This window comes from Lissotriton vulgaris, chromosome 2_1 (genome assembly GCF_964263255.1).
Source record: "Lissotriton vulgaris chromosome 2_1, aLisVul1.2, whole genome shotgun sequence".
NCBI lineage: Eukaryota > Metazoa > Chordata > Amphibia > Caudata > Salamandridae > Lissotriton > Lissotriton vulgaris.
Genome location: NC_141687.1, coordinates 1,692,588,506 through 1,692,608,984, shown reverse-complemented (window position 1 = coordinate 1,692,608,984; position 20,479 = coordinate 1,692,588,506). Strand labels below are relative to the sequence as shown.

General features: G+C 42.4%; 1 protein-coding gene across 1 annotated transcript in view; it reads right to left on the bottom strand.

The window, feature by feature from the left end:
* Positions 1 to 4,238: 4,238 nt before the first annotated feature.
* The window catches only part of LOC147733112 (uromodulin-like), a 584,922-nt gene continuing 568,681 nt past the window's right edge, over positions 4,239 to 20,479 (bottom strand). The window contains exons 9-11 of the mRNA XM_086955813.1: positions 13,212 to 13,281; positions 9,518 to 9,550; positions 4,239 to 7,660 (exon numbers count right to left, since the gene is read on the bottom strand). Of these exons, the coding sequence (XP_086811939.1) occupies positions 7,596 to 7,660; positions 9,518 to 9,550; positions 13,212 to 13,281 (168 nt within the window). The 3' untranslated portion in view covers positions 4,239 to 7,595. The remainder of the gene's footprint in view (positions 7,661 to 9,517; positions 9,551 to 13,211; positions 13,282 to 20,479) is intronic.

Genomic DNA, 20,479 nt, shown 5'->3' with positions numbered 1-20,479 from the left:
TTTAATTTATTTTTAATAAATGTTTTTTCTGGATTTTCAGTTAGTTGGGGTTTTACCGGTTTCCCACCCAAACTATCTCTTCCTAGCTCTTCATAGGATTTTTCTACGATTCTGGCAAGTTCAAATAGTTGGTCTGCTATATCTGTTTCCTTCAATTTCTGGAGGTTCTTTATATCATCCCTTGCCAATTGAACAAATTCTCTATATGCCTTTGTTAATTCTTTTAGTTTAACTAGGAGTTCTTCGCTTGACATCATTTCGTAGTCTGGGTGTGTTGCATAGTTGCATAGGACCGGCCCCGTTGCTTCTGGTCTTCCTAGAGGACCGAGCCTGGTGATGTGATTATTATGTTTTAGGGTGCCATTAAACCAGAGCAGGTGCTCTTGGTAATTTAGTGGGATTTCAACGTCCTCGAAAGGAGTGTATTCATCCGGAGGTTCCTCTATTTTGTAATAGTGGAAATCTTTTGTCACAGCGTGTGCTGCTGGGAAATATATCCATGAATAGAATACCTCTGTCTGCTGATATTCGTGTGCCTCTACCACGAATATGACTGTATCACCTTGTGGTGTCAGTCCATTTTCTATAAGTGTAAGAGTTATAGTTCTTCTTATATTGACCGAATTGATTATAATACTCAGGTCATTATCTTGGAGGGTTGTGTCTTCCTCCAAGAGTCGAGCTGCTAAGGCTTCTCTTTCTCTCTCTTCGTCACTTTCTGACATTTTACTGACTGAAAGTTTTCTGTTGCAGATCGAGTTTCAAGGAAACAAAGATTAGGTGCAAAATATTTTTGGAACACTGTATCCTTCAACGTTGATCAAACCAAAAACTAATACATAGGATTCTCATCCTACTAAGTTCCGGCGGATATTAACCTTTCACCCACTCCAGATGTCTATTGGAGTTTTTACGGGAAAAATGGGTCTGTGTGAAAAAGCACGACTGAGTTACTCTACTGTCTTGCATTAGATTATCGCCTTACCAAACGTTGGGCGCCATGTAGTGTATTTCCTATTTTCTCTATAGGCTCTGCGCATTGGAATGACATAAACAGCAGTGTAGACGCAGGACTGAGGTCATCTAGGTCTCTACTGACTATGTTAAACTTAATTTAGGTTTGCGCCAGCTAGCTCAGAGGTCACTGGAAACTTTCCTGAATGAATAGGGAGGGATGAGCTTCCCTGGCTCAGACAAGAAGGGGTTCAGTTTCGACAACCACATAAACATGACGACTTTGCTCCCTCAGAATAAGAGTGTATGGATATATGACGTTACAATGCATACTTTTACCACGCATACCATTACAACGCGGTATTTACAACGCATACCGTTACAACGCATAGCGCTTAGAAGTGCTGGATAGTGGTAAGTATAATTTTATATTCCAACTCCAGTCCCCGTGGACACTGGGGAAGGTGTTGGATATAAAATTATACTTATTCCCTATCCTAGAGCGCCCCCCAGCGCAATGCGTTGAAATGGTATGCGTGGTAATGCCTGCGTTGTAATGGTAGTGCGTGGTAAAAACTTCGTTGTAACAGTTGTATACCGAGTGTATCTCTAGAGTCGTGTGAAAACAATAGACAGCTATTTCACTCAGTCAGTAGTGCATACTTAGTTTCACCAGAATGCAGAGAAATAGAGAGAAGGGCGTTTTGAATAAAAGGTGTTATTTATTGAGCAGTCTTCTTTCTCATGCAAGAGAAATGAATTGACACAATTGCAATACTTAAAGTAAAGTAAAATGCGTACAGTAAAAGTAGTATTAGGAAATAATACTGTAAAAGCATTGATATGGTTTCTTAGCCATATGATACTTTAAAATGGATAAAATATATACATACATGAATACATTGACTAACGTACTGAACTGGTGCTTCTAACTAAGCCTACCCCGGTGTACCTTACCTTAGCCTAATACTTTGGGAAGGGATGAGTAAGTAGCAGTTTAAGTTAAGTTGGTTAAGATTATTTTGCCAAGAATATGCATCAAGAATTCTCTCAAGGGTTTAGTCAGCTCCGTACCTTGGTAATAGAATGTGGGAGGTCTGGTATCTCTTTCCTCAGGACTCGATATCCCAGCAACCTGCAGGGGTAGGCTGGAAACACCAGAGCTGGATTTTCTCGGCTGGAGAGAAAGACAGCGTCTCTCTTAGTTGGTCAAACGGGAGGGGCGGCTTCCGAGGGCTCTTGCATCAGCTGGGCTCTCGGGCAAGTAGATGGCCACTCTGCTCCAAACCACTGTGTGTTTGCTTAAGGCAACTGTTGGTATTTCATACCTGGAAGGTGCTGGGTTTGACGTTAGGTTGGACATAAGACGTCACTAAGAACTAACAGTTCTTTCTGGACTTCAGGAGTTCTTGTTCAAATCAAAAGAAAAGCAGGGGGGATTTCCTGGGCTGCTGGAGGCTTGGTTTGTTTAAAGAACGCGTTGTGCTTTCTAGGAGTCGATGGGATTAGCCGTGCTGTGGACTGCATGGGCTATTACTGAATATGGATCTGATTCTTATGCCTTTATCAGGATATTATTGATTATAACCTCACAAGGGCATAAATCGGGAATATGGAATTAGGGTCCTAGATATAAACACAACAACGCATGAGAGCTTGCGAGCGCAAACTTATCACAACTAATCAACAAGTTAAAAAGGAAGCACATATTACTAATCTACTAACTATTTAACTGTAATTTTTGGTACCGGAGTAGCTTGCTACTCGCCCCAAGTAGCTTCATTGCCTCGTCAGGGGTGGTAAGAACTATTTAAATACAATTTATATTTGTAATGATAGAAACTTCTTTATCTTCCATTGTCCTGCTACAACCATCTTTAAAGCCAGCTGTGCCATCCACAAAGTCATCACAGCGTACACCCCCTCTGAACATGGAGGACAAATTCCCTATCAACAGGGTCTCTCAGCACAGAAGCAGTCACTTCAGCAGACCAGAGACAAATACATCTTAAATGCCAACAACAAGGCAACCGACCTTCTCTTTCAATGAACCCAACACCTCTGTATCCATCAAGACTGTCCCATACTAGCTCCATTTTAGGGAATAACTAAAGATGCACCCCTTTAAAGAACACTGCATCCCGATGCAGTAAAAAGGAATCAACGACAGTCACATGTTCACTGTATCTATGCCTTTGACCATGTACAGCACTGTACTGCCCTTCAGCTAGTTTTGTGCTGCGGAAATCCCACATCTGTACACACATACATACATTCTTCACCAATTCCTCAAGAAATGCGACTTCTACTGCTATGAAGGTGGATCAAAGTCAGGGGAGAGGAGATTACTAAAAGAGAGGCTACATATAGTTAATTGCAGAGCAACACGGCAGGAGATGTACCAGCTTCATGTCAGGCATATTTTTTAGTGTAATACGCCTGACATAAAGCTGGTGAATGCTCTATACGTGGGCATTAGGGGTCATCTTCATGGAATGTTGTGTGTTTTCCAGTGCATCATTGTTCTCAATGTACCAGTTTCTCAGTCTCTGGAGAAGCCCTCCAACTAATTCCCCCCACCTTAATGGAGTGACAGTCACAGGGCAATTGGATGGGCGGAGGTGAGATTTAGGTCAGAGGAATTTCTCCTATCATCTCTTCTACGTCCACCCCGGAAAAGAACCATAGCAAATGGCTGCTTTCAGTTTGTATTTTAAGTATTGAATAAATGCAAGTTTCTGTTTTTCTTTGAACTCCACGGCACACATTTAGAGTGCAGGCTTCTTCTGATAATTTGTTGTGTATGGTTTGGTCTCTTCCACGGTTTGTCTCGGAGGCATCGAATCAAATGATGTTACTTAAACATGATTTTAAGTTAGTTATGTTTGCTAATCTTATATGTTTGATTGTAGGCATTTTGTAAACTAATCTATCATTTACATATGCAATTGCCTACAACACCTGGCTTTGCTAATGGCTAATTAACTGAGTCGACTGTTTCAATTAAAGAAAGGGGTCAATGTTGGCACATTTTCTTAAGGTGTCTCTGCTTTACTTAACTTATGTAAATATGCGTGAGTAAATGTTCAACAAATGTTGAGATGTTTAATATAGGGGATGGGGTCTTGGCATCAATCACCAGCTGTAGTTTAATAATCCCTTAAACATATTAGGACGATATGATGGCAGGAAAAGACTGCTGAGGATGTTCATTCTACCTGTCAACTTACACTTTTGACGCATGGATGATCAAATATCACACAAATTGCAACGGCAGCACTTGCTGATAATGAAAATATATTTAATACATTTATTAAATGATTACATACATAGGACCTTCAGAGATAGAATCCCCAACATGTATCATTTAATCCCCATCACCAAAGTCCCAAAGCGGCCCGGGAGTCACTAACACCAAGGGGTTCGCACTGTAGAATAAGGCAGAATCTGGATCATAAAACAGTGTATCCCAATGACCTAAGAACTGTTCATTAATAGAATGGTTAAGAGTACACCAAAGCACAACATCATGGCTCGGAAAAGGGGTGGGAGGAAACAGATATGGCTGAAGAAAAAGAAGGGCCATAGGTGGCCCTGCAGAAAGGTGCAGAGGGTGAGCAGCAGGGCACATGCAAAGAACAGCAGAACAAGATGGAAAGAAGCAGAAGGGGATGTGCAGAAGCAGGTCCACGGGAAAAATTCTGTGGGGAGAAGAAGCCCTGGGGCCACCACAGAGAATCTGCTGACAGGGAACGAGTTGAAAATGAATAGCCAGGGTGCAAGAACATAAGCATTCATGGAGGGCGCAAGCAGTGAGAGAGCAGCAAGGATGGGAAGACCGTGGAGATGAGATGCCAGACTGAAAGTAGAGAAACCACTGACAATGGAGAGATGTTGCGAAGGTAAAGAGAGAGAGAGGGAGCTGGACAGATTGGAAATATGCGAGATGTCTTCAGAGGGCATAAAGAGATGTGCACGCTACCTAAGGATTTATAGGCAGATGGAAATCCTGTGCAGGGCAAGATAGGGAATATGGATATATGGGAAATCCATTAAAACAGAAGCAGAGAAACAAGGGCATTTGTGAGGCCTAGGACGGCAGGGATATGGGGAAGCTTGCATAGATTTAGCTCAACTGTTGAGAAAAGCATTGTGGGAGCATGGCAGGAAAGAGCTAAAGGGGTATTCATGGAAGAGAGGACACCCTACCTAAAATGACCTGAAGATAGGGAGAAGCAGTGCTGGAGGAGAAGCAGGATTGCCCAGGCTTGGGCAGAAGCAACTGACTGGGAAGATAAAAGTGGGCAGACCAAGATGAATGGGAGCACTAGAGCAGCAGCTGATTCTTAGAGCATGAGCACAAGCACATTGGAAAGGAGCACAGGTGAAAAGAGAGACAGGGGGTCAAGGTAATTGAAATGACTTGTGAAAAGCCAAAGAGGAGCACTGGGGAGATCAGCTAAGGGAGGCAGAAGAGACTGTGAGCGTAGAAAGATGCAGCTGAACAGGGAGATTGAAGTGGTGGTAATCAAAGTGAAAATCAGCTTCAATGGACAAGAGATGTATTTGATGAAAGAGGGAAAAGCAAAGGTGGTTAGTACAAGGGATTAAAGAGGAAGAGAAAGAGAAAGAGTGGGTGAGCATGGATGGAAGCCACAGAAGGGTAGTGTAGAGGGTGAGCATGGAGGCCCCAGGTAAAGGACTAATGGATCTTTGTGGTGCATGGAAAGAAGCAGACATTTTGATGAACAGGTGAACATGGGAGAGCACACCTAAAGGGAGAGTGGCAGTGGTCACGAGTAGAAACAGTTGAAGAGAGTAGAAGTGGTGACCCATGTAGGGTGGAGAAATAATGAGGGAAGGAGTGAGAGTAGTGGCAGAAATGGCAACCTGTAGAGCAGCTGTATGGTAAGCATGGAGAAATGCATGAAAGGGTAGAAAATCAGGTGGACAGTTTGTGCAGAGACAGAGATTGCCCCAGAAAATGTGAATAAAAATCTGTCACAAGTTAAATAGTGAAAGCATGATGAAAATTGTGGAGTGCTTGGGGAGATTCTATTTCTGGATAATCAGTGGGGTGGCACTGGAAGTAGCAAAAGATTGAAAAGCACTGTTGTCGTGGGGAGGAGCAACAAAGGGTCCAGACCCAGTGGGGCATGCAGGACCCAGCAATTGATGGAGCAGCTCAACAGGCAAGTGGAAAAGCATCAATGAGTGGAAAACTGGATAGGCTCTGGTGAAGAGCATCAATGGCTGGGAATTGGTTGAGGTGTTGTGAGAAGCAGCAGTGGAGAGAGAAGCAATGTAGAAATCGGAGAACAGGAGTAGAGGGGAGTGAATCAGTTGAGGGTGAGGCAGTAAGTAATGAGGGAGTATATTGATGAGGAGCCTTAACAGCAGGGACTGGGGAGCATGGGTGAAAGAAGAAAGCTATCACCCAGGACACACAGACTGGTTCAATGTCAAAAGGGCCGTGCAACACTGTGGACTATACAGAGACTTTAATCACGTCTACATGTTTGAAGTGAAACTCAAGGAATAGTGTTGCACAGAGAACAAACAGCAGTGACAATAAGAGCTACATAGAAACACAAACAGGTATTCAAGACAATGAGAGAGCGACATAATGTTTTAGTGGGAGGGATGTAGGAAGAGTGAGAAACTTTCTAGGGAACTAGAAGGCAGTAGCAATTGAAGGGAGTGGAGTGAGACAAATCAAGAAAAAGGGCAAAGTGGTAGGAATGAAAGAGGTGCAAGAGAATCAAAGATATATATGTGAAAGATTGAGAAGGAAAAGAAACCTAAAGGAGGGGGGGATAAATACTTTGATGCAATGGCAGAGAGATGTCAGATCTCGTGGAAGAAAGTGCATAGTATGAAGAAGAAAGAGCAGACATATCTCACAGGTGTACCAACCAGTTGCATATCTTAAGTGGTCCCCAGCGGGAAGATTTTGCACTGCCTCGAATAATATTGTGTATGTGTCACTACATTGACTCATGCATTGTACAGTTGCCATTTTGTCACGGAAATATACAACAATATTTTATTGGTACCTACAACCTTTGCCCTTGCCAACAGTTAACTTCATAACCACCTGACTTTAGCATGTGGTAAATTGGTGCAATGGGCAAGTGTTCTTTCATCTGGCTGCAGGATGTGGTTTCAAACGCCGGGTTCTTGAGTTACCATAGACATTATGTCATGTTTACTGCTCCAGTGACTGCAGAGAGATGGCAATCACCCCATCCCTAAATCTAGTTCAATATTTATATCAATTAATTGTTTTCCTTTTCCTTTATTCACAGACGGGTGTAGACTATCTTCATACAGCTTGTTCAACGATTATGTGGTCGGTTCTCAACTTTCTCCATTTACAGGTGAGCATACAGTCTCTTCCAGCCTGCCTTGTGCAAGTAACATGGAGCTCAGATCAATGATGATAGAGGAGACAGTATCTAGTATTAAACCTAACCTAATCCTAAACCATATAGACAATAAATACATTTAAATCAGATTCCTGTGCATTACATCACAGGCAGAATACAAAAATTCGAATAGATCTCGGAAAATGTGTACATTGTTAATTGTGAATGTTCTCTAATGGGTCTATATCCAGCCTTTGGAGTGGTCAGTGTTTCTCAAATCATCTTTAAACTGAGTAGTGCCAGCAGAGAGCTCCCGAGCACAGTCCAAAGGGAGAAATCTGGAAGCAAAAGAGAAAAAACGATAATGTTCAGGTGATGACTCAAAACATGAGAAAGCAAAAACATCTCAGGGATATATCGCCCACATGTCCCCATCATTCTCTTTGACATTTTTGAGCCCCAGTCCTCTGACCACTTCACTTCAGGAGGATTTGTAATTTTACTTGAACCAGGCCTAACTTCCTTCTGAGGGCAGTCTGCGGAAGCAGAGCAGTTGATAAAACCACTAACCCTTGCCCAGCTATCCCAAAGACAACCCATGATTTGCATAGAGCAGCCACGCTTCAGTTCTCTTTTCTGTGGAAAGTGCTTGCCCTTGAGCCCAGGATCGTTGGATCAGTGATCACTGGATGTACTCTCCTGTCTCCTGCCATCCCTCCATGCCGACCAGAAAGCACCCTTTATGTACACGATGGAGAAAGGTGACAAACATCTCAGGGCTACAGTACAAAGGGCTCGTTAAAATTATCTCTATTTCCACACTATGGTATTTCTGGTGGTGGGATTTAACAGGGAGTACAAACATTTGTTGGGGAATAATTTGTGGGAACTGGTGTTTCCGCACCAATTCCCATGTTTTGCATCAGACTTTTACATGGATATTTTGCCCCCCCCCCATGTGAAAAATAAAAACATTTAATTCTGATGAGGCTGGGAATTTCCAATACTAGACCCACTGGAATCTACAGGCTATTCGTAATGAGAGTCACAGGGTCTGGTTACACTTTTGTGTTAGTTTATAGTTGCTATTATTAAAGGTGTGTTACTTGTAGTATCTTTATGACTGCGACATCTCTGCACATTAAAAGATAGGACCAGCCTATCATTTTATGAGCAGAAACTCCGTTGTCTTAAAGTTACTACTAGAAAAATTATTTTGTGAATAGCAAACAATGGTGATCTTACATAAAAGTGTAGGTTTTTGTTTGTGAATCAAGCACTTGGGGCCTCATTTATGAGGCTGTGCGTAATTTTTACGCCGCTGGTGCGTCACTTTTTGTGACGCACCAGTGGCGCAAAAAATGCGCCTTGTTGCACCATATTTACAAAGTGAAGTATCTAGGTAGATGCGTCACTTTGTAAACCCCTGTGCCGCATTATACCTGCGCCAGGTATAATGTATGCAAGGGGGGGCGTTTTGACGCAAGAAAGGGTCATGGAAGTGATGCAGTGAAATCTATAAGATTTCACTGCGCCATTTCTCGGCCGTTAATGCGTCAAAATCTTACGCCTGCATCATGGCAGGCATAAGACTAACGCAGGCACTAACAACATGGGACTTGCCCATGTGAAAGTACACATTGCTGGAGTTGTGTCACTTTTGTGATACACTGCAGCAATGCGTCACTTTTGCACCTACAGATATGTCAGAAATACTGACGTATCTGTAACTCCTTGAGACATGATGCATCATATTATAAACATGACACATAAATCATGACGCAAGGAGTGCGCACTGAAAAGTGACGCATCGCTGCTTTCACGCAGCAATGCGTCATTTCTCATAAATGAGGCCCTTAGTATTTAGCAAGAATGCTGCCATTCAGATATATCTGTGTGCTTCATGATTCAATTTTTTCTTTTTGCAATTTAAATAGGGCAAACCTCGCTCAATGGCATTAGAGAACTTTACATGATCATCTGAATGGGTTACACATAGGCGCAGGATAATTGAATGATTTGCCCAGCTTCACAGGATGTTGACAGAGGCCAGGGAATGAATATGGTTCCACAGTGTCAAAGTCAGCGGCGCTTCCCTCAAGGCCACATCTCTAACTTTTAGACTAAGGTTGATACTATTTACACCAGGCAGGAGAATGATAGACAAAGGTTGCAAAACGCAATGTGTTGATTACCTGCGTGTGATCCAGAGTTCCAATCGAGGTTTGCTGAAAAGAAACAAAAAAAGAGCATTATCTTTTATTTTATTCCTTGAACTTTGGTCAAAATTTAGAAGTTGTAGTTCCTGAGAAGTTTCAAGCAGTGACTATTGATGCTGCACAAACAATATTATAGGGAAGGGTTCTGCATCTAAGGCGCAATAATGACGCCACACAACCAGTGCTAAAGAGAAACCATATGAATGTGTACCAATAGTTCTATAGAGCGATTCTGCCAGTAGAGCTATAATGCCCGAGCACTGCCATGCTGATGCACCAAGGCATGACATAGTAGGCTGTCACTGATTTTTCTGATCTCATTTTTGCTAATATCTGCAAATTTTATGTACATTTCCTTGTATCCCACCCGGAAAACTGTTGAATGTAGAAGGAATCCGCACGGAAAAAAAATATTGCATTTTGCCACACACATTAATGTGTCCAACCACCTTTCAGTGCAAAGCAGCAGTGTTGTTTGCTAAACATGTTTTCATCTGACTAGATATATTTGTGTGCATACATCTATATCCCAAATATACATATATAGATGCATATGCACATATTCATAAAAAGTATGAATTAACCATTTTAAGAAAGTGTGTGTGTGTGTTTCTATATATTTCTGTATATTACCCAGTGGATGTCACCACATGGTAGTTATAGTTAGGACCATGGTATCAAAAGAGATCAATTTTTGGGTTTGATAGTAACTTTGGTGCTGTTTGATGAAACTTCATAAAATGGTCCTAAAACAAGTCTCATCCACCTCATCAACTTCCTGGAAAGATTTGACGTGATCCATCAAGCAGGGGTCGAGAACAAGGGTGGGTCACAAAACATGCTTTTACCATGAAAGTTTACATAGAAAAATTGAACAGCAATTCAGGAAAAATGACTGAACGGAATTACAGCAAATTCGGCAGAAGGCTGAACTCACAAAGGATGCTTTTTGTGATTTGGTATAAATACGTTCATTAGTTTTTGAGAAATTAGGGATCAAAATTAATAGATATCCGGGCATGGCCATGCAATTTGATTGACAGGTAGAAGCTTTTTTTTCTAACAACTTCGGTGCCACATGGTTGAATCTTCATAAAACCTTTCTTTAAAAAGGTTCAGCTATCTTATCTTTTTCCTGGAAATTTTTGGGCTTATACATCAAGCTGCAGCCAAATAAAAACAGGGGGGAGGGTGTGTCTCAAAATGCAATTTCCCCATGCAATTTCCATAGAGAAACCTAGACAGCACTAGAATCAAAATGGCTGAATGGAATTACACCAACTTTGGCAGAAAGCTAGATCTACACCTAGAAGGCATGCTTTTTGTGATTTGGTGTGCATCTGCTCAGTAGTTTTTGAGAAATTAAGATTAAAAATGTATAGAGGGATGGTTGGGATATTGAGAGTTTCACAAGGGTCTCAAGAGATTACTGAGGGCACGCAACTTCTAATAATGGAGTGATCTGATTTGTTGTGTAGGTCTTTTTTCCCATTGGCCATTTTCTGGTTGGCCATTTCTTGTAAGAGTCCTGCGGACAGAGAGAATGTTTCTTAAAAAAAAGATTGCGTGAAGGGGTATTTGGTGACCTGTGAAGGTTTGGCCTCTGGTGCGGCAAAGGCGTGGTAGGGGACTGACCACCTGCGGGAGGTTGGGCAGAGGGCCCGGCTGCCAACCTCACACTGCACTTGGCAAAATGCTGTGTATGACGGGGGTTGAAATAGTTATGCATAATTATAAAATCTTACGTTATGTTAAAAAAACATTGAACTTCACTGTAAAAAAAAACAAAGGTTAAAGTGACATTATAGTTGGGTGGAATAATAATATCTTACTTTACATTAAAAAAAATCTTTAATATTTCCTGAAAAAAATCAAAGATTAAAGTGACATTATAGTTAGGTTAAAATGTCTCCTACATCATAACATTTTACACTAAAAAAGACACTGAAATTCACCAGTCATAGTTAACTGAATAAACTAGAACTCATAGCCTCGCCGTGCACTGCTTGTTATCACCTCACAAATTACATCACTTATAAAATGTTCTATGACATCAATAATGCCATTAACTGATGACTCTGAAATGACATAATTGATGACAGCACTGTGAATGGCATGGCTCTGAGTTATAGTTAAATTAACCTTTGTGTTTTTTCAGTATATTACTGGCGGTTCCCAGTGTAGTTAGGATCATGCTACTATAGAAAAAGCATTTTTTGACCTGCATATATCTTTTGGCGTTGTTTGACGAAACTTCAAGAAAGTTTTCCCAAAAAAAGTATGATAATGAGTCTTGATGTGCATGGACATGTTCGGGGTGATCCGTCAAATATTGGTCAAGAAAATGGGGGTCAAAAAAAGTGCATTTACCATGTTAATTCCCACAGACTATTTAGACACCCCAGCAGCCCAAACCGCCGAACAGAATTGCACGAGAGAATAAGCCCACCCTGTTAATCAGTGGGACCTTTTTTATTGTTACTTTTTGGTACAGTGGGGCAGCCGCAGGTCCCGAGCGTGACTTCTGCTGGACCAACCACCTATGTATTCCTATTTTTTTTTAACCCCCTTCATCACTGCCACAAGCATCAATTTAAACGCACTGTTCCAGAAAACGAATTTGGTGTCATTCTGTTGAGCCATTTTTTCTGTACCTGCAACCAAATTGTTCTATCTGGATTAACATATGAAATTAACATTGTGGGGCCTTCCATTTACTTCTTCCCCATTTCGAGGATCACCGCAAAACTTTTCCGGAAAGACCTGAGGTCGATGGACATTTTTGTTAATGATTTATAAAGATTGGTCAACGGCACCAAAGTTAATGGCAAAACAAAAATCCCTCTAAAAACTCTGACCTAACTGTAACTACACTGTACATGTACTTTATGCTAAAATAATGGCTACAAAGAGGAGTCATTTTTTCCTTTGACAATTGGAGTGAATAATGCGACCAGCCTTCGGCATTTATTCAGGCATTTGCCTAGGAAAATACTTCCTTTCCTGGGTGGATTGTCTCTACGTTTAAAATGCCTCTTTCACTTGGAATTATACTGCTAGAAAGCTCTACACCAGTTATGGAACTGGTAACCATTGAACAGGAACCAGTGATCCTGATCATTGAAAATTCACTCAGCAGCTTAGTTGTCCCTATCTAGAGTCGCCTCTTGGTCAAGAGAGACTCAAGTCGCAGGAAGACATAACTCTTACTGGTGAAATCTGAATTTAAATCCTGTAAAGCTTCACAGTGGCCCTATGCTAACTGGTTTGTCAGAAGCCGAAAGCATCCTGGGTGCACAAGATAATTTTGACTGCTACCTTCAGATTATAAGAAACGTGTATTTTAACATTGCCAGTGCATCTTAGCCCGAAACGTAAGGTGCCAGGACCCCAAGGCAAGCACTGGGCACCAGAAAAAAAATATATAACATTTTGTATTCTAAATATGCACATTGACGTTTGCTGCTGCACAACAACGCCGACCACATAAAGAAATGGAGCAAAATAGCACACACATGATATATGCAATATGGTAAATCTACACCTCTTTGCACATTAACACAGACCACAAACAAAAAGCAACAGCCAGCAATTTACATAATGCAGCCCACTGGTGTTCAGCTACTACAAAGCAGCAAATGTATCACGATATTTAAGCAATATTTTATACCTGAAATGCCAATTGAAGGCATCCGAATGGTGAAAGAGTCCCGGTCGCTAGCAGAACGAGTCTGAGAACACTAAAAGGAAAGAAAAAAAGTAGAGTCCTTAGGATTTCACTTCACATCAGGAGCCCCCGCCACAGCTGGAACGATCTTGCATCGAGAACATCCAATCCCCCACTTACACGTTCTGCCATCACTTCATCTTCGATACTCTTGTCACATGGCGCGTCAATTCGCACAGGCACGCCCCTCATATGAGACGTCCCACTCATCACTTCCCATTCACATCTGAATCCCAAACTCAGCCGATGCTCTTATTGTGTGTGGAGACTCTTCTCCTTTGGGAACCCTTATATACAGCATTCTTTTACAATCAGCACCTTCTCCCGCGCCAGCCCCATTTACAGGGCATCGAGAAACCTCACCCATCACACAGGCGACCGACGCCTTCCAGGACTGCTTCCCGCTTCCCACCTGTCACCTATTACAACCGTACAGTCGCTCACACCAAGTATTCCCAACATAAGGTTACGTACATCACCTTATGCACGGGAGGATTAGTAAAAATTGTCCACTTATTCTAATATAAACACAGTCTGTTTCGTATACACGGTTGCCTACAATACGTTAATCACCGATGATTACAAAGTAAACAAGGTATATTGTCAAGAATCATTCCCAGTGTATTTAATTCCCAGCACAAATAACTCTGCTTTCCGCATTGCATCAGAACTTGCTCTGAAGGTCTCCAGCAGGTGCTGGCTTTCTTTCCATCTCCGGGTCACCACCTCAACTGTCCTGCCTCTGCAAACCTTGGGTCCCCTGCAAGATCTGGTCTCACTGCAGCTGATGGCCTCAATGCTGTTGGAGATGGCTGCCAACCGACGTTACAGAATTAGACCATCCCAGATTTCCTTTTTCAGAATGCCTGTTATTAAAGTTTTTTTAGACGGCATAAAAAAAGCATTCCATCCAGTCAATAAAATATTCACGTTTAATGTCTTTTTTCTCCGTAAGGATTTTCTTTTCCAATGTAAAAGCCCCTTTCTCTATATCTACCCGTTGTCTGGGAGAGTTGTACTTCCCTTTTCACTCTGCACAGGGATTTACTCCAGCCTTTTCACGAGCGCATTTCCAGGAAGTGAAAGGGTCGTAAAGCAGTTTGTGAATGCTCACAAGATGTCATAGTTGTGGTTGCCCCTAAATCCAAGAGGCCCCAATTCCTACTCCCTCGGTTGGGTGTTACTGCAGCGTAATTTCACACAGTCATGGCGAACATTTCCCTAGTGGTAAATGGATTTATAACTGCTAGGCATCCTTCTGTGATTACCGAGCAGGTATAAACTCAGTCATGTTTGGCTGTGAAGATAGGTTTATGGATACAAATCCCTTTGTCATTCAGACCATTGAGTTCTGAACAAAATCTAATTTGCCTCCAATACAAAGCTTCCATAAATTTGATTCAGAGCTCTCTTCGAGATGTGGAGTTTGTTTGTTACCATGCGTTTATCTAGAGTGTATGAATATAAACCAAATTATTTTAACTCAAGAGAGATGTCAGATCATGGTGGCATATGGCAGGTGTCATGCCTCAAATTAGGTCCAATAAAGATAAATGTATTTGTTTGCTTAACATGAATTATGGCTTTCAAACAACTGTTATTGAACGGCCCTCATTTCACTACAGTTGGACGTCGGGCTCTGGGTCCACTGTTTATCAAATAGAAGCCTGAAAACAGTGACACTGCTGCTGTAAAACTACTTGAGAAACCAGGAGTGATTGTCCAGTAGAAGGATATATGTTCTCAGTTAACGCTAAAAGCGTCCTTCATGTCCGTCTGGATCGGACTAAAGACCCTAATAAAGTCCAAATGTTCAGTAATGTTGGGTCCATTTAAGCGAAGTTAGCCCCTTCTAAACGAATAACTTTTAAGGGAGTAGTTCATTCTATAGCTGTATTTTGTCCCAAACTATTAAGCTCCTACTTAGAGCAGAAGCTCATTGAGGATAAAAAGTAAATAAAATATGTTTACATTTCAAACATTTCCAAGGCCCCCCACCATGTATTCATGTAATACTTGGGATTCTGCAATCGCTATACACAAATCTGTCTCTAATTTCTTCATAACAAATGTGATTCTGTAATTCATGTACAAAGAGCAGTCACTAATTTCTTTATAATCCTCAACTTGTGACATGCCAAGTTAAAGATTATAAAGAAAAGACATCAGAATCCATTGTTATAAGGTTATTACAGCCGAGTTGTGACTTCACAATGTCTACTGCTGGAGCCAGCAGCCGAGGTGAAAGGCAGGTCGGGTAACAGAGCATAATTGAAGCAGCTGTTTAAAGCAACAAACAGATTATTGTTTTTCTTTGTTCTGCTCTATTTTATTAGATTACAATAAGGAGCAGAGAAAATATATTTATTTTTTGCACTGCATAGATAGGGAAAAGCTAGAATATTTCTGTATGTGTCTACATGGTCTGAACTGCTGCAGATTGTTTTCAACCTTGACTTGTATTTGAACTCTTTCTAGAATCTGTTCAAAATACATAGCTAACAAGTTTTTGATGTATGTAATTTTGCACTATATGTTTTATTTGTATTCCTTATGTTTGCAAACATACTCATCTTTAATATGAAAGAGCTACACACCCAGATTTTCAGTAGTTTATGGGAAAGGTGACTGTGTACATACTTTGCTTGATCAAATTTAGGTTTTGTGCTATACTCGCCGTATAAGACTACCCCAAGAATACCCCCACTTCCAGCACAGTCCAACGCTCTACTTGTACCTTGTACGCTTTTATAACCTGCACACTTATCACTTTTTTCTCTTGTAATGTTCCGATTGCTACCTCATGTATTTTGGTTGCTCGCTATTGTCACTTTTGAACCATGTAACTTAGGCGGGAAATGTTTCTTCCACCTTGCTTGTATGCTGGGAATATTGCAAGCCTACCGTAATCTCTCCACCCGCTAGTCCTCCGAGTACGCTCAGCTTACCGCAGTGAAGCAGCTCCAGTGCCCGGCGGCGTCCTCCGACTCCGTGGATGCTATCGCGGATCCTCAGCGTTGTCCACCGATGCAATGCTCCGGCGGGAATCCTCCGGCATTATGGCTGCCAATTTCTGCGGGAGGCCTCGGGGTTACCCACCAGGCAGTAGGGGCGAAGTTGGAGCGAAGTTGCGGCTTGAAAGCCAATTGTGCGCGGGAGCCCCCAGGATGCAATGCTCTTCAACTCTTCACCTCTGTGGCTGGCGGGCGGATTAGAGCCACCCTCCCCCACCTCCGGCTGGATTAGAGCCACCCTCCCCCACCTCCGGCTGGGCCGGAAGCGCGAGAACCTTCAGGAGTAGTCCGCGCTGTTGAAAAAAACCACGAAAACAAACAGTCTAATTTTGTATCCGGCGTATAAGACGACCCCCAACTTTTCAGAAAATTTTAAGGGGTTAAAAGGTCGTCTTATACGCCGGAAAATACGGTATGTTATATGGGAAAAAGTACCCCCTGACGCACATGATGAGATATTGCCAGTCACCTAGTAGTTCGATAACCTTAAAAAAGAATTTGGCATCTGTATTCATTCATCTAAATGAATATGGAACTCCTCGGTGACTTGCAATATCCTTATAATGCATTGCAGGGGGCACTTCATTGCTTATATAATAGGCTACTTGTGACACTCCCAGTCTCCTATTATAAAGAAAGAACATAGGCGCTGAACTGTAATACTTATTTCAGCTGAGAACTGCCATCAGAATGCCTGCTTCTAGAGTTAGCAAATGAGGGGAAATGCAGGTCAGGTCACTGAGCATAATGAGAGAGAATGTTTAAAGAGTGAAAACAAAACTTTGCTTTTATTTCTTTTGCTCTGTTTAACTAGCTATACAGTGACATGCAGAAAGGAGATACTTGTGTCAACATGTTTTTGCACTCCTTAGGTAAATATAGAAAAGTTAGAATCCTAATGCATGTTTCTACACATTCTGTCACTGAAAAAACATTCCTGCTGCCACAAAGTTGTGCAATGGGGAGGGGCTGAACTGGTACTTTATGGGGCCTTCCTACAGGAAAGGCCAACTTCACGAGGGTCATTATCCCACCCATCATTAAGAAAATGTGTTTCTCAAAATTGTCTGTTCTACAAAAAATATCATTGGTTGTAAATGCAAAAGGGGATCCCACACAAGTTCAGGATTATTAAGTGCATATAACTTCTATGAACGTTTCAATGAGGGACAAATAATAGTATAATTAGCTTTTGCTTAAGTAAAAGTGTTTGTATGCATGTTTGTTTTATTTCATTGGAAGTGTTTGTATGCAGGTCTAGGCCCATGGATTTGTGAGTGGAAGGAAGTTGTTACACTGGCACGACTTAACGAAAATAAAAAAGGTGTAATATCTTTCCTGAATTGCAGTGGTTCGGATGAAAATTTTCATTAAGGATTTGGATGCGTTTGCCCTTGTGTGGGCAACATAGCATGATGACAGATTTTGGAGGCAGGATTACCTGCTCCATATGGCTCTGTTCTACATATACAGAACAGGACCTGGAAGCACATAGGCAGTTAGACTAGGAGTCATTCATGGTCTCCTAACTGGAGAAACTGAGGTTATATTTTTTAAGGCTCAAGCACTTGTTTGCTGACTGGTTCTGGATCCTCAAAAGATTTTTAAATGTGGAACTTGGAGAGGCTATCCCAGATCCTGTAACAGTAGACTAGTCTAGAACTAATTAAGGTGTTAAGTTATGGTATGCTATGTTATGGTAGGTAGACTCGTAGAGCAGACTACTCACCCATGAGGGTATCCAGGTGCTTGAGCAGTTGAGTGGAGTAAATATTCCTACCTCGTTACTCTGAGAGCCAGATTTCGTAGATGCAGAGTAGGTCTAGTATGAGTCTTTTGGATGCGTTCTAGATGGTCCGGAGTCTATGTAGGAGTTGCGTAGAGATCTCGAAGTACAATGTGCTGCTATAGTCAAGCCTGCCTGTGATGAGTGCTTGGGTCTTGGTCCATCTGGTCTTCTGGGGAGCCACTTGAAGATCTTACGTAGCATGCATAGGATGTGGAAGGAGGAGGTGCTCACTGCATTGACTTTTGCTGTCACTGAGAATTTGTTAACTACGATCATTCCCAGGTTTCTAGTGTGGTTGGTGGCACTGGCACTCTGGGCCACCAGGTGGAGTCCCAGAGGGAGGTCTTGTAACCAAAAATCATGACTTCAATTTTATGGGACTGGAGCTTCAGGCAGTTTGTTCACATGCAGTCTGCTACCATCGCCATTCAGTTGGTGAAGTTGATTCTGGAGGTGGTAGTCTTGTACGTCAACGAGAGAATGAGTTTGGTGTCATCGGCATACAAGATGACATAGATGCCTTGAGATCCAATAATGTTGGCTAGTGGGCTCATGTAGATGTTGAACAGGGTGGGGCTGATGGAAGATGCCTAGGGGACTCCACAGATCAGTTTCTTGGTTTCTGATGTGAATGGTGGCATATTAACAATTTGGGGACTTCATGTGATGAAGGAACAGACCCAATGGAGTGTAGTTCCTTGGATGCCTATGTTGTGGAGTCTTCTAATCAGAGTGTAGTGGGACATGATGTCGAGGGTGGCAGATAGGTTAAATAGTATGAGGACTGCTGTTTCTCTGTGGTCCAGTATGGTCCTAATGTTGCTGGTGGCTGCAATGAGTGCTGTGGTTATTTTAGAAGCAAGATTGGGTGTTTTCCAGTAGATGGTGGGCCTCAAGGTGGGTTCAGAGGTATTTGTTGATGGCCTTCTCTATCAATCCAACTAGGTAAGGATGCAGGCATGTTAGACACAAGTTTTGGTCAGCTGATGTTATGTGGAGAGGTGTGGTGTAGCGGCCTGGGAAACTGGCTTCGGAGCACAAAGTTCACAGTTCAATCCCCGCCTCCAGCGGCAGCTCAGCACCATGTGACTCCATGCAATAGCTCACTTAATTTCCACAATGGCCCCCAGGGCCTTGAGAGTGAGACCCATAAGTGTGAGTAGTTTGCGATTTACAAATACGATTAATTTAGAGGACAGTGTTGACCTCTGGATTTTTCCACTCATACGGGAATGTGGCAGATGCGATGGAGGTGTTAATGATGTGGGACAGAGCGGTGCTTTTTGGGGAAGTTCCTAAGTGGTAGATGTAGTGAGGGCATGGATCTATGGGGGCCCCTGAGTGGACGGTCCACATGATTGATCCTGTGTCCATTCAATCAGATGGTTGTCCTGGTTGGTAGTTTCGCAGTGAGGTTGGTGTTTCTCATTGGTGGGGAAAGTTGCTGCACATATCGGACCCTCCTACACAGGCTCCAACCCATCCAGAACGCTGCAGCCAGACATGTCCTCGGAACCCCACGGCACAAACCCAAGACCCAACACCTCAGAGACCTCCATTTGCTCCCCATCGAGAAGAGAGTAACCTTCAAATGACTCACCCACGCGTTCAAATCCCTTCACATCAGACCCAAATACCTCAATGAGAGAGTATCCTTCCACGTACTCTATGCATCCGCAAAAGCAGAGCAGGCAGAAGAGCCTTCTCCTACATCGCAGCCAAGGCCTGGATCGAGCTCCTGTTCAACGTCAGATGCTTCCCTACCCTGCACATCTTCAGGAAGAACCTCAAGACCTGGCTCTTCGACTGAACCGGAGCTGCTTCTCTTTGCCCCCCAGTGCCTTGAGACCGTCACGGGTGCCTAGCACGCTTTATAAAACCCAGATTGATTGATTTTGGTATGGAAGAAGTTTGGTAGGTCATTGCAGAGTTCTTGTGAGGGGGGATGTTGTTTACAGTTGTGGAGGGTGTGGTGCAGTCGTGTTTTGATTGATATGATCACCTTGCTGGTGTTGGACCTTCCTTTGATGTGTTCAGCTATTGCAAGTCTCTTGGTGTCTCATATTTGTTAGTGGTAGTGTCTGAGAGTGGTCTTGTATGTGGATCTGTTGATGGTTTAGTGGCTGGTACAATATCTCAATTACCGTTCTAGTTGTTTGCGATGTTGTTTTGATTCTTGGAAGGCTTTGTGTACTAGTTGGCTTCCTTGCTGGATCTTATTTGTTTGTTGGGTGTGATGGGTGCATGGGAGTCTGTGCAGTTACTGATCCAGTGGTTGAAGTTTGTGATATGCTTCTCAATGTCGTTCATGTGATTCAGTTGATCTGTAGTGAGGGAGCTGAGCCAGTCTGTTTCAAAGATTTTGCCTGAGCTGCAGCTTGTGAGCATGGTGATGGTGGGGTGTTGAC